This window comes from Haliotis rufescens, unplaced genomic scaffold (assembly GCF_023055435.1).
Source record: "Haliotis rufescens isolate VD_foot unplaced genomic scaffold, xgHalRufe1.0.p SCAF_7, whole genome shotgun sequence".
In the NCBI taxonomy this organism is placed as follows: domain Eukaryota; kingdom Metazoa; phylum Mollusca; class Gastropoda; order Lepetellida; family Haliotidae; genus Haliotis; species Haliotis rufescens.
Window position 1 is genome coordinate 37364129 of NW_025964361.1, and position 18303 is coordinate 37382431.

Below are 18303 nucleotides of genomic sequence, written 5' to 3' on the forward strand. Positions count from 1 at the left end.
AACTCCCCACTGTGATAGGTGGCCCCAACCATGCTTAGAGTTGAACTTGCAACCAAATGACCGTTATGCTTACAAACAACCGACGACTGTCGTCACGCCGAATACACTTACCGCTGATAAATTACTTTCTTTGTCAATTTGAATTTCTATTTCATTAAAAGTATCATCTTTAATTGATATAGTAAGAATGTAAGGGAGAAGTTGGTTGATTTTCCGTTAGTCTGCAATCTCGAACCAATCTGATTATTAAAACAACAAAGTAAATTCATCTAGAAAACATGGTCAGTCATAAACCTTTTCAAAATGAAATATGATGGCATTCCCAAAGACATAAACAAGGTATAAACATTACTGCATATGGGCAAATTTCAAGATTCTTGTAATGTCCGCGCCCACACTGGTGGCAGCGATGTTACCGAGAGTGTAACGAAGGTTTCACGCGCTGGGAAGGAGCTTGATCGTCAGCCAGTACAAGGGGGGTAACTTTATCTTCTATAATGAGGTCCACCATCACTGAGCAATTGAAAAGAAGAAACTGATTACTTTGTATTCTGTTGAAGAACAAAATTTTACTTTTCAATTCTAACAGGTGTCAATTGTGAAATGCAATTTCTTTGGACGCTTTAATAAAATTATCATTATATTGTTTTACAATGTCCAGTAGATGTGTATTGATAGAAATTAAAAGTATGGGACGGTGGGAAGATTTTTCAAATGAAAAGTTTGTTCTAAATATGTCCAAATTTGTTTTTATAAGGGACCGGTCAATTATTACAGGGCTGGGTGGGTCAGGGTTTATTTTATGTACTTATGTACTGAAAAATTATGACCCTCCCCTAATACTTGTCCTATTTTTGGATGACCCTCCCTATGTCCTTGTTCATTTTCTTAATGACCCGCCCCAAATATGTGCATCATTTTCAGTGACAGTCCCCTTGAGACTTTCATAATTTTAAGTCATACCTGTGTAACCATGTCATGTGGCCTGAAGACCTACACTAACTGTCATACCTTTGGTACTGGTACATCATGACATGTCATACCTGTGTAACCATGTCATGTGGCCTGAAGACCTACACTAACTGTCATACCTTTGGTACTGGTACATCATGACATGTCATACCTGTGTAACCATGTCATGTGGCCTGAAGACCTACACTAACTGTCATACCTTTGGTACTGGTACATCATGACATGTCATACCTGTGTAACCATGTCATGTGGCCTGAAGACCTACACTAACTGTCATACCTTTGGTACTGGTACATCATGACATGTCATACCTGTGTAACCATGTCATGTGGCCTGAAGACCTACACAAACTGTCATACCTTTGGTACTGGTACATCATGACATGTCATACCTGTGTAACCATGTCATGTGGCCTGAAGACCTACACTAACTGTCATACCTTTGGTACTGGTACATCATGACATGTCATACCTGTGTAACCATGTCATGTGGCCTGAAGACCTACACAAACTGTCATACCTTTGGTACTGGTACATCATGACATGTCATACCTGTGTAACCATGTCATGTGGCCTGAAGACCTACACTAACTGTCATACCTTTGGTACTGGTACATCATGACATGTCATACCTGTGTAACCATGTCATGTGGCCTGAAGACCTACACTAACTGTCATACCTTTGGTACTGGTACATCATGACATGTCATACCTGTGTAACCATGTCATGTGGCCTGAAGACCTACACTAACTGTCATACCTTTGGTACTGGTACATCATGACATGTCATACCTGTGTAACCATGTCATGTGGCCTGAAGACCTACACAAACTGTCATACCTTTGGTACTGGTACATCATGACATGTCATACCTGTGTAACCATGTCATGTGGCCTGAAGACCTACACAAACTGTCATACCTTTGGTACTGGTACATCATGACATGTCATACCTGTGTAACCATGTCATGTGGCCTGAAGACCTACACAAACTGTCATACCTTTGGTACTGGTACATCATGACATGTCATACCTGTGTAACCATGTCATGTGGCCTGAAGACCTACACTAACTGTCATACCTTTGGTACTGGTACATCATGACATGTCATACCTGTGAATATCATATGACGTGTCATACCTGTGCATATCATGTGACGTGTCATACTTGTGCATATCATGTGACATGTCATACCTGTGCATATCATGTGACATGTCATACCTGTGCATATCATGTGACATGTCATACCTGTGCATATCATGTGACATGTCATACCTGTGCATATCATGTGACATGTCATACCTGTGCATATCATGTAACATGTCATACCTGTGCTAAGCATGTGACATGTAATATCATGCACATCATGTGATGTGTCATACCTGTGCACATCATGTGACGTGTCATACCTATGCACGTCATGTCATACCTGTATGAGTTGTCAGCTCATTCTTCTCGTCCCCCTGTGGACCAACAGTGGACAGGTGGGTTAGTCACAACAAACAACACTGGGGTAAGGGTGCACTGTGCTGTTCACTGGTTCTCATCATATTATTTCTTCTTCCTCCTCCGAGCAGGGTGAGTGAATATTTTATGCAACTTTTAGCAATCTTTCCACTACACAACCGCAAGAGTCTCTGAGAATCGGCTTCAAAATTTGTACGTTTTAAAAAATAAATCAAACTCTCGTTAACCTATTGGCCATTCTCCCCTATAGATGCAAATGAAGAGTACACCCACATCACCTAATTTTCCTACTCAATTACTGCCCAAATCACTTGTTCACCACAGATCCCACAGTCACTAAATAAGCACAGCATAAACCCAGATCACATAATTACTTCAACCTCTCTTATGGGTAACAGTTTGATGAAGTGGGAGGACACTGCAAATGAAGTGTGGAAGCTTCAAAGCAAGCAATTTCAAGCACCCAGCCCGGAAAATGTGCATATTTCTTCATGATTTTAATTTTTGGATAGGATATTCATTTTTCTTAACATGAAGAAAGTAAAAGCATGAACCAGCTTGACGCCGTGATTTCTCCCGTCTAACTCCATTGAATTTCATGTTTTTCATCTCATGCTCGGTGTGCCCCGATTATGTTTCTAGGGTTGTCAGCACCATAACGGTGCTCATGGGTTTCAACAAGTAGTAAATGTCTGAGACCTGCATCACTTTGAGTTTTCATCCAAAGTAAGCTGACACACCGTGATATAACTGGAATACTGTTCAATGTGGCATTAAAACCAATTCACCCCCTCACTCACTCATGGCTTGCAGTCTAAATACCAGTTCAATTTAGGAATAAAGTTTGCTTGATGCTGCACTTTGCAATATTGCAGCTATATGATGGCGATAAATAATCGAGTCTGGACCAGATAATCCATTGATTGATATTGCAAGCAACGATCCACGCCGTCGGAGTAAGATGATGCCATCAACCACATCACCGAGCCTAACCACCAGATCCAATCGGTTGCCTTTTTATTACCAGCATTGTACTGGTGATCAGTTCCAACCAGGAATCCAGTGGTTGATGCACTGACAAACACTCCATCCTCTTGGGGTACAATGCAGGGCTGGGACGAGTCCATATTTACTACCCGGGTACCCGACCCCCTATTACCCGACCCTACCCGGATATCCACTGTAGGTCTCAAAAGTTAGAAACAAAATGTCTGATTGGGAATTGTTTTACCGAGCCCTGGCAAAAACTATTTAGATTCACTTATGAAATGATCTGATCATGAATACACTGAAGTTGACTGAAGCTTTGTTTACTCAAACATATACAAGTCAAAAGGAATGTGTGCATCGTCAGAAAGAAATGCGAACATTAGCAACTTGTAGTGTAACCACTGAGCAATAGTGAGTTTTCATCAATAAACAATATGTCACGTGACTAACCAGGTGTTCGGGTAGTACTGTGGGTACCCGGGTCCTACTCAGGACCCACCTGACCCAAGTACCTGAGTACCCGAGTTACCCATCCCAGCCCTAATACAATGACACAACCAGCCAGGTCTTGTCATCCTCTGTAGCCATCCAATACACATTACTTCGATCATGCAAGTTAAAATATACTACTCAAGTTTTGATAGGGATACCTGTATTCAGACATGTCATTTCTACTTAAATATACACTTGACATATCATGAGAATCAGTTCTGTGTATCATGGAATACAAATATCTGTATCAGTATTTTTTCCCCCGATTGTGAATATATTACACACATTCAGCTTTTCCGATGAATTGGTCAACACCACACCACAAGAGTAAGCAATGAAGTCCAAACAGAAACAATCCCATCATGCATCTCACCTGGGTTTACTTTCTCCCTTTCCTGTCAGCTTTCTTTTAAGAGAAAAAAATAATTCAGATTAATAATGACATTTTTGTCAGACAAATATGAGCAAGCAATTACATTAACCTTGCATATCACTGGTTGGTAAAGTGTGCACTTGGTCATACATTGTATAAGAGATAAGCTGTGGATTCTTCCTAGAGTTCAAGAATATGGTTGCTTCGAACTGGTTGATTTGGGTTTTTTCGGAAAGCAATCAGAGCACTTTATCTAAGTAAAAGAACTGTAATTCACATATTACGTGCCCTGTTCCATTAACTACCTGACCAACTTTTAGACCAGTCTTAAAGTAATTTTTATGAGCGCCCCTACTAAGATCGTAACTTTACATGGTAGTCTGTATATTCTTGTGAAAATTACAGATTTTTTAAAGATAACAGCAGTGCAGATGGAGTATACCATTGCATTGGTAACTACTGATGAGAAAGCTAAGTGTCATCGAACCAAGTCTGTTCACTACCATTCGATCTCTGAATTTTTTTTACTCATTTGAATGGTTTTAATAATGCCCCCTTTGTCAATTTTCCAAGAGCCTGAGCAATTATTACAGCAAATTCGGTATGTTAAAATATGTGAGTTACAATAGTCATAAAGCCTTTAAGATAGCTACACTGAGTCAGGGCCCATCTACACAAAGTAGTTTAGCCCTACGGCAATTATATCCAGTGTATATCAGCACTGATATACTCAAAAGAAGTTAAGAACACCCAATTTCTTCTGTCATGACATGTAGTATATGACAGCTAAGACAGATTTGTGCCACATGCCCGGGCCCATCCTCACAAACCAGTTTTAAATTTTATCAATATTCTCCTTCCTTACAATCTCATTCAAATCAGACCTTAGTTCTCCCACCGCTAAACAAAGATCTGAAGACATCCCATTAGGGGTCCCATCAGAACGACCTTTCATCCGACCAAACAGAGCGTCGCTTACCAGATTATGAAAGTGACAATCGGAATGTGATTTCTAATCATGCAACCTCGAAAACTTTAACACGGAGTATTCTGAACGATAGTTACGGGTTTAACGACTGAATCCATACAATCTAGACCATCTATTAGCCATCAGGTTTCAAATTTGTAATCAAGAATTTGTCAAAATATGTTTCGAAGAGTAGTCACCAATTTGAAATTAGTGCCGTAAAGCACGAGAAAGCTGCCTTCTGATTGGTCATTCCATTGGTCAGTCAAAGTTCGCGCAAGGTCGGTCTGACAAACCCATGATGGAATGTCCTCAGATCTTTGTTTAGTGGTAGCGAGAACTAAGATCTGATTTTAATGAGATTGCCCTCCTTTACACTTGTAACAGTACTTGCAGTAATAAGTGGCTTTGTACAGCTAGCTCCCTGTATAGCCAGTGAGTGTCACACTGGCAATACATTATTAACAGCTTAAAAAATGAAAACAGTAAAAATACAAGGCAATGAATATATTCTGTTATTATTCAGTGCTCAGGTCATTTGGGTAAAATATGTGCAAAAACAACAGTGCAATATGAAATTATTCATGTTTATTCAGTAATAAAATTAGTTTATTAACAAATTAAGTGCTCATGTTAATTCAAACAGACAAAGCTGTCAATTTTGAAACTAAAATGCTGTGTGCACAGATACCAGCTACACGCATTTCTCAATAGTATGACCTGAAATTATGCAAGCAGCAGAAAAACTGTTAAAACAAGGGCTCAATGGGAATATGCTGACCATTATTGACTTGAATACCAACCTAGCTCCTTTAACTCATTATAAGGCCATGTCCTTCTTTCTTCTATAAACAGCCTATAGGTATACTTAGTTATTATTAACCCGCCCCCACCACCAACAATCTCATGCCAAGCCACCTCCCTGAACATGTCCCTACACAATTCATAAACCCTAATATCAACCTTTCTATCTTTACTCAACCAAGACACCTGTTACTCTAACACCAACCCCAGCCACCCATACTCCATTGTAAACCCAACCATCAATCCCTCACCCCCAACCTCACCAACCATCAACCCCTCACCCCCAACCTCACCAACCACTTGTTACAAACTCAGCCCATCCCAGCCCTACCAACCAACCCCTACCCCCGACCCCTCCCCCGACCTCCTCACACCACCTCCACCCCATCTCACCAAATCCCACCTTGAAAAAAAAAATTAATACAGAGGTTTTTGACGGAACTACTTCTACACCTACAGTATTGCCACGGAGAGCACTTTGGCAATAAATATATATAGTATGATATGCTTCCACCTGAAATGAACCTATGTGATGTGGCTAAGAAAATGAACACCTTGGATGAATACGTAAACATGGATGATCGCAGTGACTCTCTACATAATGTTGATATGTTGGTGAGCTAGATACATGATCATCATGGCAATGTGAGAGTATCAACTCCTAATCCATTCCCTACTGGATCAGATTCAAGTAATTAAGTTAGTTCAGGACCACCCAATTCGTTCACATAACTATTGTTAATCTGTCATAGCAATATGAAAAAATGGGGTGGTCCTCAACTCTTTTTAGTACATGTAGTATATATTTTTACTATTCAGATCAGTCCACTTACACAAAGCGATCTTAGGGCTACGTTGATTGTATAACTCCCATTCTCTAACATCGACTTATGATAACCATAGCGCTAAGATCGCTTTGTGCATGTGGACCTTGCTATGAAACAATTAAGAAAATATGTGGCATAAGCTCAAAATAATATCAATCCTTATAGACGTATGTATGACAGGTTTCGCCCATCACCATCACCCAACAGCATCCTCCCACCAGGCACCTGCATGAAGCGTGTGATATAACTCGTATATATCACTGTCAATCAATGATAGGCAATAACAAATATATATGGCACATTTATACAGCAATAGTTAAGAGACATCACAGACAGTTTATATATTTGGTTCTTATATATAAGGCTCAGATTTCTCTATGCAAATATTCATACAAACAGTTCTAAACCAACTATTAGATCTAACACATTTTTACAAAGTGAATGATTAATTTGACATATGCAAAGAAGTTGCATTATTTCAATTGCACCAATTTCACGTTGAACTTAAAAATCATCCATTTTCTACAGCAAACTGAAATTTATTTCCAATTTCAAAACCATCAAAATTGAAGAAACATTTTTCTTTCAAATCTAGGGACAACATATATTGATTGCGAAATGATATAGTGTACCTCCTTCAAAATATTATAATATATGATCATATTCAAATTTAAATATACTTTTTGATGTGCACACATCACAAGCTTGATAAAGCACTTTGCCAAGTTGAGTCCGCAGAAAGCCGACAGCATAATGGGTGACGAAGAGCGTATGTTGCGCAATGTATAGATGACAACTGATGTGAGATATATATTACAGTGCAAATTGATGAAGGAATGAATGTACAGGAGACTTTGACAACTATTTTTGGCATTAGCAAATATCTGAAACATTTTTGTTAATTTTCATAGAATGTAACAGGTACTTCTTTTTTAAAAATAATAAAAGAAAAAGAATTTTTATTTTATAATTTCTTAGAATTAAGCCAAACCTTTTCTTCACACATCTGTAAGCATCCAAAATTAGTGACAATGTTTTGTTCAATATAATATTATGTACTTTTCAATGAAAACTGTGGGTATGAAAGTATTGCTAAAAAAACCTGTCTCTTTATCATAGGAGATGTTTAAGGACTATATTTGAAGCTTATGGAATTATGGACTCCAACGTCAATATTCTTTCAATGTGGTGCTAAGATCTTTAACAGGTAAGTCTACTAGCACCTGCGCCAAAACGTCGCATGGAAAGAATATAGAAGCTGAACTCCAAGTCAGCCCTGGCTTCATTGATACTACAGATTCTAAGATGTCGCTAAACGATACATTTGAAGCATTTGATATATAAAATAGCAACATGTTTATGATGAAAATATTGAACATGATAATAGGGGTTGAGAATAATTAGAAGCAAACATGCAGAAGTCCATTCTCTGAGGAGATACCGGGGTTGCCTTTATTCGGGCAGTGCCAGGATTCTCACTCAGACTAGAGACTAAACACCAGGAATTTTTAGTGAAATAACACAGATATTGTCACTCAGTGAGATAAAACTGTTCAAATGTCACTCCGTGAAATGAACCGTTTCCATTGGTTATGAATAACCCTACAATGTACAATGAATTCACACCAGGGCTGTGCTGCCTGACAGTTTGAGGCTGTTATAATACGAGACAATTTTGAGATTTTGAAGAATGGTTGGTGTTTTCAATATTTTCCATCTATTTTCCATCAAGACTAAAAGTTTTAGATAAGCAGAGCTTATCAAAATGCATGTTTTGGTCACTCAGACTAAAATAAATAAGTCCAACGGTAGTCAAATACTGTATTTTACTCATCAAGGAATACATTTATGTAGGGAGGCCCTTTCCTACAACTGTTTATTTTGTTACACATCTGTTTATTTGGTTACATACCACCATCCCCCACCCCCCCCCCAAAAAAAAAACACCACCCGCCCGCCCGCACTAAATTTTCAAAACCAATTGACTGAGATCCAATTATTTTCTTTTTTTAAGCCTAACTTGTTGGACAAAAATTACTTTTTTAATGAAACATTTTCAGTCACAGACGAGCAACATCTTAAAATGATAAAGTAGGTTTGAAAATCTGGGGGGTTGTGAAGAGTACCATGTGAAGCAAACAGTCTTACAGTGAAATGGATGACTTCAAAGATGGAGTGAGGAAGTATCATATATAAAGGAGATGTAAGATATGTAAAAGTGATCAAGGCCCTACTCCATAAAGCGATCGTAGCACAACAATGATCGTAACTTCTATACTTTAACATAGCTGTACGATCATCGTAGCGCTAAGATCGGTTTGCGGAACAAGGGCATATGAAGAAGAGGAAGAAGTCACCACATGCATTTATGGAAGAAAGGAGTTGAGTAACCCAAAATTGGAATTGAAAATAGAACTCGGTGCAGAATAGAAAATGAACTGTGAAAGAAAGGACAAATTCATTGTTTCAGGATGACCAATATTTGGAATTAATCCTCATCAGGGCCAAGATGGTTTCATATCAGGCCCTGAGTATGGATAATTATCAGATAATGGTTTCACTGTATAAAACAAGGATAATATGATGCATATTATATGAAAATGATGACAAACTGCAAGTCCATCACCTTATCATAGTCACTTTGCCTGAAAAATTGAGATATCCACTTAATTTCAATACTATTTCCAAATAAGCATGTGTATTATCTGATGAGAATGACATGAATGGAAACATCTCAAAGCAAGAGACTTCTGTCAAATTCAGTTTTCCTCCTTAAATGGCACTCATTTTGATTTTCGTTTACAAAATCCTATATATTGAAATTTCCATATATATATATCTTATAAAGTCTGTTATAAAAGTGAAATTTACTGTAATCTTCTTTATCTGATATTGATCAAATACAATTTTCTTGAAAGAAGTAAATGTTTTATCACAATTTAATGGCATGTCATTGTTTAAATACTGAATAAATTAAATGTATTTGGCATAGTCAACCTTCTCAAAATATTTTCAGAAAATCACATGGCAATCATTATTGAGTACACATGATCTTCACGGGTTAATGATTTGTCACCAGATCCAGAGTTCAGATGTAAGGAATCACAACGTAATGTAGTTCTGAGAACAAATCTTGACAGAAGCCTTTGCAACAAGTAAACAAGCACACAAATACATGACAACATCAACGCGCAGGAGAAGAGACAAGAATTGTGTGGCCTTGTTGTACGGTATATTGCGGTACATTACATATACAGAGCACTTACTGTAGGGTAAGGTAGACTGTCCTAGCAAATGACACATAGACACATCGATGTATATATATCAAAACATAGTTAACTGTTACACTTTCCACATAACCATGAAATACGCTAAAGTTGTAGTTACATTTTCATGCACAATTCATCATAAGTGGTGATCGCATGCAAGCAAGATTGACTGAAATCATTAATTCGATTCCAACTACTGCACATGTTAGAATCTATAAGGATTTTGGTTTTCATAAAAATGGTACTGTTATCACAAATATTGCATAAAACATTGTTATTTGGCTTGGATCTGTTTGAAAAAAAAAAGATACAATTTCTTCATATATAAAAAAACATCTTTGAGGTAAACATAAATTGTATAAAATTTCAGTAATAATCTTGCTTTGTGGTATATCAAACTGAACCAAAATACATATTGCAATTCACGGCAAAGAGTCACATGATGTGTTGGTTGTCGTGTGTAAAAGGACGGAATATATAAGCATCCCCAAACCATGATGCAAACATTTAAAATAGACTTCAATAATTTTACTGTGAAAATAGAGAAAAAAAAATCACATGACACCCAACAAGCACATGACCTTCACCTTCAAGGCCATGACCTTCACCCGCAACCAAATGACCTTCACCTAAAAGGTGCAGGGTGTTTCACCACACGTGCATATTCAGGAACAAGTGATTTTAGTGGTTTCTGTGCCGATGTTGGTGAAACTAACCGTGGCTGACTGGCATGCAGCCTTGCTCCAATCAACATTCTGCTGGAGCGTGTCGGTGAACGTGATGCAGAATTTATATAGTTTGACACAGGGCTGCTGACAGAAATGTTGTGCTTTTGATATGCTGGAACACTATTGGGTGCTGAAGTTGTGCCCCGAATTCTCTTTGGTGATTTTCGCCGTCTCCGGCCATTTTCTGCCCCTTCCCCTTTATGGGGAGGGTTACCCATAAGTCCTTTGGCTGCAGCACGTGCAATTACATCCCGTGCAGTTTCCTTAACTTCTTCCGGCTAGTGACATAGAAAACATCATCAGTAGTGATCATATATCTTTCAAGAGAGAACTTACCTACTTTTGATAAATTTGAAATTCTTTGGATCTGTTAGTTTGTTTACGTGTTGCGTAATGCCTCACTCAGCAATATTCCAGACGTATAATGTCTGCCTGTAATTATTAATCAAATCTGGAGCAGACAAACCAATTTTGTCAACGTCCCACGTCTACACAATCAACCAAGTCACTGAGCCAGCCCACCCAATCGATCAAGTCGCCTGTAATGACCAGCATAGGTGCTGGGAATATATTCTAACCCGGAATCTCCATGAGAGGGTCTTTAGTTTTCCAAGAAAGAATTTTATCCGTGTTTTATAAATTTATAATTCTTTGGAAAGTTTTACAACAGAATTGCCTAAAGGATCATAATTGTTGACCATCCTATTCCATGGTGTGTCACATAAAGTGCCATCGTCAATTCATTCTTTTTAAAATTACAATCCAGTAATCTCCAAACTATTGGCACTATTCATCAGCTGATGGTTTCAGAAGTACAGTTTAATGTAATATTACCCCAAGTGAAAAATAAACAACATTAAAGAAACAACATTTTACATAAATATTTTAAATAATAATGTAACCATGGAAACATGCAACAGTGCCTAACGAAACATGCTGCATTCATGAATTGTGACATGACCAACAAGTGATTCTACATCTGTCAAACCTAACTGACTGAGATACTGCATTCTATTGATCATCCATCTAACCTTCATTCAACTATGTAACTATACAGTCCTTCACTTCTAAAAGTACAGTACTTACCAAATACTAAAGAATAAACGTTAAATCAGTTATGGTAATATTAATTAGCTGTATAAAATTTATTTTCTAAAGTTCTACCTTCAATATCACATCAAGCTATTTTTCTTTTAAAAAACATCTGTTTAATGTCATGATGTTGAACAGGAAAGTGTTTCCAATTTTCAGCTAAATTACAAAAAATATTTTCCATTTGACATTACTCTTATGTAGTTACATTAAGTAATATACAATATGACCAAATTTCCATAAATATTGTTTAAAATTATTATTATGCTTAGAAAGATATAAGGAAATATTTCTTACCTCTCTTGTGATGACAGCAACAAAACAGCCGTTCATTTTTGGAGATGGTTTGAATTTCATAAATTTTCCCACAATTCCCTCGTTATTTTCAATCTCCTCCCCATTAAATGGCAAGACAGGTGGTACAAGGCGGAATGGTACAGCCTTCTTGTTTTGTACCATGTTCATGTACTCCACGGCTTTCAGTACCACGTTATCATTCTCCGCCTCGAACACAGACCGGGTCACATACACAATGGCCTGCACTTTCGGCACTGGAATCAAAAGTGAGTGAGTGAGTGAGCATGTGAATGAGTGAGTGAGTGAGTGAGCATGTGAATGAGTGAGTGAGGGACAGAGTTCTTCAGGGATAGAACTTTATAAACATTCTCAGAACTAAAGGTTACTCCTAAGTTTAAATGGTTTTTATTTTTTCAAAGAGTTTACTCTTAGACTTATCCATTAAATTTCTTCAGGCTTCAGATTATACTTGGAGTAAAATATAGTTCTAAATACTAAGAATCTTTTTAACTGCAGCCTTAGGCCTGCAAATTGTCATCAGCTCTGGACCAGACGAGCCAATGGCCAAACTGCTGCAATGATTCACATTTGCCTTAGAAGGCACACTAACCTGATTGATGCATATCAACATATCCCAAATTGCATAGATTGATGCTCATTATGTCAATCACTGGATTGTCTGGTCCAGACTTGATTATTTACAGACTGCCATCATAAAGCTGGAATATTGCTGAATGTGGCGTTAAAAACAAAAAAGGAAAGGTCAATGTTATTAAGACTGCATTATTACTTTTCATGGCCTGCCGGAGCCAGAAGTTGTGTCGTGACGTGAACTCCCCGAGTCGGGATGAGTTGGACTCCCCCAGTGATAGGTCTCGCAGTATCTTCATGTCTGAAACAAGGGAAATAAACCAGTGTACACAGTGGGCCTCGAATACATGTAGACTGAAGACAGAACAGACTGATGGCATCTTCCCGAGGCAAGGGAGTTAACTGACTACAAAAGTCCAGTTTCCACCCTTGCTAAACTTGGCTGGAATTCCGGAGTTACATTTCGGCTGGACTATCGACTCTATGCATAGTCTAATCAAAATGGGTAACGAACTAGACATCCGGTTCGTAAACAACATGGATTTCACCATGCACATTTCGGTCGACTGCAGGATTTGCAAAGTATGTGTACCGTCAACTGTGCGTCAACAGATATTTTGCAAGCGGTGTGATGCACTTTGCGGGGTAAGACCCATTTTATTACAATATAGATCTTGATTATCGATCAGATGGTCTTGATTGAGCGCCGCCATTTTGTTCGAAGCAAATGCAAGTAATATGAGAGATGGAATATGATTGGTCAATGGGAGAGACATATAAGGGACATAACTAGTAAAAGCAACTACAATGGATATTCCAGCCTAGTTCAGCAAGGGTGGAAACTGGACCTTTATTGTCAGTTAACGCCCTTGCCTCAGGAAGATGGACTGATGGATTTCAACTTCTTTAGTCTTTCAATGCAATACAGTACAGGAGCCAGAGCATCAAGGAAGTAACACGTTCTGGACTTGTGGGCAAATCTATTTTGAACACTAAACAGTTTACTCAGGACAGTGGATCAATTTCAGCACAAGGCTATGGAACAGGATGGGTGTTTCTTTCGAGCCATTTCTTTAATTTTCGGGAGTAAAGATGCTGCAATATTCAGAAAGGTGTCGCTTAAGAGTGCTTCCATACCACAGGGGAAGCACTAGACTACAGGATAGGATGTGCACACATGCAGTTGGTGGGAAGCACCTGTCGTGTTATCTCACCTTCTCCCTCACTGATGACAAACTCCACAGGGTTGGTGATGCCAGACTTGCTGCATTCTGCAGTTACCAGGACAACACGCACGTTCTTGAAGCGGCTGTCGTCTGTGTCCACGTCCATGAAGGAGTCTGACATCATGCGAATATCTGATTCTTGGTCAAGGAAACACACACGGTTGGTAAAGGCATACTTCTTTTATAAACCAGCTTGACAGACACATGGAAGATCATCACTGGGGCAAATCTGGAAGTCCAATGAACAACGAGCCGTTCCTCACACTGCTAAGGAATGCATGGGGTCTGAGGCATCACGCTATCCAGAAACGATTTCCTCAGAAGTGTGATGGAGCTGAGAATACACTGATACAGTGACAGGGGTCATGATTGTTTTTGATTATTTGCTTGTTGTTTAACGCCGCACTCAGCATCATTCAAGCTATATGACGGTGGTCTGTAAATAATCGAGTCTGGACCAGACAATCCAGTGATTGATATCATGAGCATCGATCCACGCAATTGGGATCGATGACATGCATCAACCAAGTCAGCGAGCCTGACCACCCGATCCCGTTAGTCGCCTCTTACGACAAGCATGTAGTCGCCTTTTACGGTAAGCATGGGTTGCTAAAGACATATTCTACCCCAGAAGAGGGTGACAGTGGTGCGTTAACCGTAATTATGCATTGTTGTTGTTATTATTATTAATATTATTATTTTATTTTGTTATTATTGTTGTTGTTGTAACAATTCCTTCTACACACTGAATAACAATTAAGCTTTATACGTGTCACTACCAGCTTAAATCAACATATATTGCTATCAATACAACTTAAACCCCTTCCACCTTTTCTGTTCTTCATACTCATTCTACATAATCCTCAGTTAAACACCTTCAAGACCATCGACACAACCACACCCAATCACAACACAAGGATACTTCTCACTCCCAGATGGTCGAAAGTGTGATGCACTCTGTACGACTCGACATCACAGGTGGCACCGAAAGCATAGATGTGGGACCCCGACCCCTTCAGGAGACTGGACAAGTGGGCAGTGGTCAAGCCGGACCCCATGTTGACATGGATGACGTCGTCTTCTTCATTCAGCAGATGTTTGACGGAGTGGGGTGCCAGGCAGCTGGACTTGTCCTGAACATACAACACACTGTTTTAGAAGGTCAGTAGGCCATGAGATTTAGGGCCTTTAGTCAGAAGGCCATGAGATTTAGGGCCTTTAGTCAGTAGGCCATGAGATGTAGGGCCTTTAGTCAGAAGGCCATGAGATTTAGGGCCTTTAGTCAGAAGGCCATGAGATTTAGGGCCTTTAGTCAGTAGGCAGTGAGATATAAAAGGCCTTTAGTCAGGTTGGTTGGTTTGTTGTTTAACGCCGCACTCAGCAATATTCCAGCTATATGACGGCAGTCCGTAAATAATCAAGTCTGGACCAGACAATCCAGTGATCGATATCATGAGCATCGATCAACACAATTGGGATCGATGACATGCATAAACCATGTCAGCAAGCCTGACCACCCAATCCCATTAGTCGCCTTTTACGACAAGCATAGTTGCCTTTTACGGCAAGCATGGGTTGCTGAAGACCTATTCTACCCTAGCTCTTCACGGGTCTAGTCAGTAGGCAGTGAGATATATAGTCAGTAGGCAGTGAGATATATAGTCAGTAGGCAGTGAGATATATAAGGCCTTTAGTCAGTAGGCAGTGAGATATATAAGGCATTTAGTCAGAAGGCAGTGAGATTTAGGGCCTTTCTTCAGTAGGCAGTGAGATTAAGGGCCTTTAGTCAGTAGGCAGTGAGATGTAGGGCCTTTAGTTGGAAGGCAGTAAGATTTAGGGCCTTTAGTCAGTAGGTAGTGAGATATATAAGGCCTTTAGTCAGTAGGCAGTGAGATGTTGGGCCTTAAGTAAGTGAAACAGATTTGTGGAACAGGGCCCTAATCTCTCCAAACAATTGACATGGGAACACTTCACATCATCAAAATTGTATATAGACTCATTTTCAGTTTTTAAAACCAACAATGTAACAAATATTATTATAATCAGTAAACAGCATTAAAAGACCAAGTTGTACTTTTTAATGCTATGTTTGCAGTGTTTAGTAATCAGATATGATTTGTTGCATGTTATTAGTATAGTAAACAAAAACAGATTCATTTCTTCCTGCTGATGCCTCCTCAAATTAGTACTATAAGTAGTTTAGTGCAGACAGCAAGCACCAAAACATTGAGTTGTTCAGAACAACGTCTCTGAATGATAATAATAGCATCCCTAATACTTTGAATTTTTGTGGTGAGTTTCGGATCAGCATCAGATAATGACAATGAAGCTGCCTAAGTTCCACCCTGCATTGACAATGGCCTGCACAAATGTGTGAAAGTCCCATACATACCCACTGCACACAGTAAATGGAAACAAATACCTCAGCATTTTCAAATATATTCCATAACTTAATAAAGTATTGACACCTGCTAAAAGAACCTACAGGGGCATCTATATTTTCTCAATTCAAACATTATTTATGCCATCTGAAAAAAATAATTCAACATCTTAAAAAAGATCATCAGTAAAATACCATTCTCTTCCTCACGAAAACCATTAAAATGTCCTGGAAACCTATACGCATAAAATGTATTCAATCAAACGTAAAAACAGATAAGCCCCAAGATGTCACGAACCAATCCTTCACCCAACTCAGGAATAAATTGAATCATCCATGATGTTGCACGTTGTGTTCAAAGTGGAAATAATCCGCTCATCCATGATACAAAAACATGATTAAATCCTTTTGATCATCGCTGGTCATTATGAGAAAACAGCTGGGAGGACAAAACTCTGGCAGGTTGCACATTGCATGTGACAACACCCTTCAGACATTGACAACACCCTTCAGACATTGACAACACCCTTCAGACATTGACAACACGCTTCAGACATTAACAACATGCTTCAGACATTGACAACACCCTTCAGACATTGACAACATCCTTCAGACATTGACAACACCCTTCAGACATTGAAAACATCCTTCAGACATTGACAACACCCTTCAGACATTGACAACACCCTTCAGACACTGACAACAACCTTCAGACATTGACAACATCCTTCAGACATTGACAACATCCTTCAGACATTGACAACACCCTTCAGACATTGAAAACATCCTTCAGACATTGACAACACCCTTCAGACATTGACAACACCCTTCAGACACTGACAACAACCTTCAGACATTGACAACATCCTTCAGACATTGACAACATCCTTCAGACATTGAAAACACCCTTCAGACATTGAAAACACCCTTCAGACATTGAAAACATCCTTCAGACATTAACACCCTTCAGACATTGAAAACACCCTTCAGACATTGACAACACAAAACTGAAATCAACATCACACATCTATAAAAACATATACAAATCAGGTTCCGATTTCCATGGTGTCCCCTGGATAGCCGCTATATACACATCAGCAAACAGTGATGACACGGGATGGGTGTCTATGTACATCATGTTGTCCATGACGCTGACAGGAGAACGTCTACAACGCCCATCAATCACACATGTCAGCTCTTTCCTGTGTTGTTGTGTTTATGAAACTGATATGCAAATATTGATTGATTGATTTAATGTGGGGATACAGAGTGGTAATGAAGCATTACCTTCAACATGCAAAGGTAATTTGTCCTCAATGAAACCATCACGTGAGACTTATGAGGGTCACTAAGATCAAGGCTCATGCAGAATATTTTTCAAAATTTGGTATACATATCATGACAAATGCCTGTCAGATCCCCGGAAGCACTCAGATTTGTGGCAGATTCTCAGATCTGTGACATATTTTATCTTAGGTAGATCTGACCAAGGCATGTCTACAATAATATGAGGTGAGGTGAAATGGGGTTTGACGTCCAAACTTATTGCACTTATATATATAGTGATGTGTTTGTGTGAGGTGAGGTGAAATGGGGTTTAACATCCAAACTTATTGCACTTATATATATAGTGATGTGTTTGTGTGAGGTGAGGTGAGGTGAAATGGGGTTTAAAGCTTATTTCACTTGTGTGATGTGTGTGAGGTGAGGTGAAATGGGGTTTAACGTCCAAGCTTATTGCACTTATATATACAGTGAGGTGTTTGTGTGAAGTGAGGCGAGGTGAGGTGAGGTGAGGTGAGGTGAGGTGAGGTGAGGTGAGGTGAGGTG

The 18303-nt window shown here is 39.0% G+C and overlaps 1 protein-coding gene across 7 annotated transcripts in view; it reads right to left on the reverse strand.

Moving 5' to 3' along the window:
• Nucleotides 1-212: 212 nt before the first annotated feature.
• Nucleotides 213-18303, reverse strand: part of LOC124112938 (putative methyltransferase NSUN7) — a 75356-nt gene continuing 57265 nt past the window's right edge. For 6 of the 7 annotated variants that reach the window (XM_046473133.2, XM_046473132.2, XM_048387599.1 and 3 more), the window contains 5 exons: nucleotides 15016-15226; nucleotides 14082-14225; nucleotides 13067-13168; nucleotides 12277-12530; nucleotides 5836-11165 (listed from right to left, as the gene is read on the reverse strand). In XM_046473133.2, the coding sequence (XP_046329089.2) occupies nucleotides 10785-11165; nucleotides 12277-12530; nucleotides 13067-13168; nucleotides 14082-14225; nucleotides 15016-15226 (1092 nt within the window). In that variant the 3' untranslated portion in view covers nucleotides 5836-10784. Of the gene's footprint in view, nucleotides 514-2399; nucleotides 2434-4292; nucleotides 4326-5835; nucleotides 11166-12276; nucleotides 12531-13066; nucleotides 13169-14081; nucleotides 14226-15015; nucleotides 15227-18303 lie in introns of those variants that run through there. The other variant, XM_046473136.2, reaches the window with a different exon arrangement.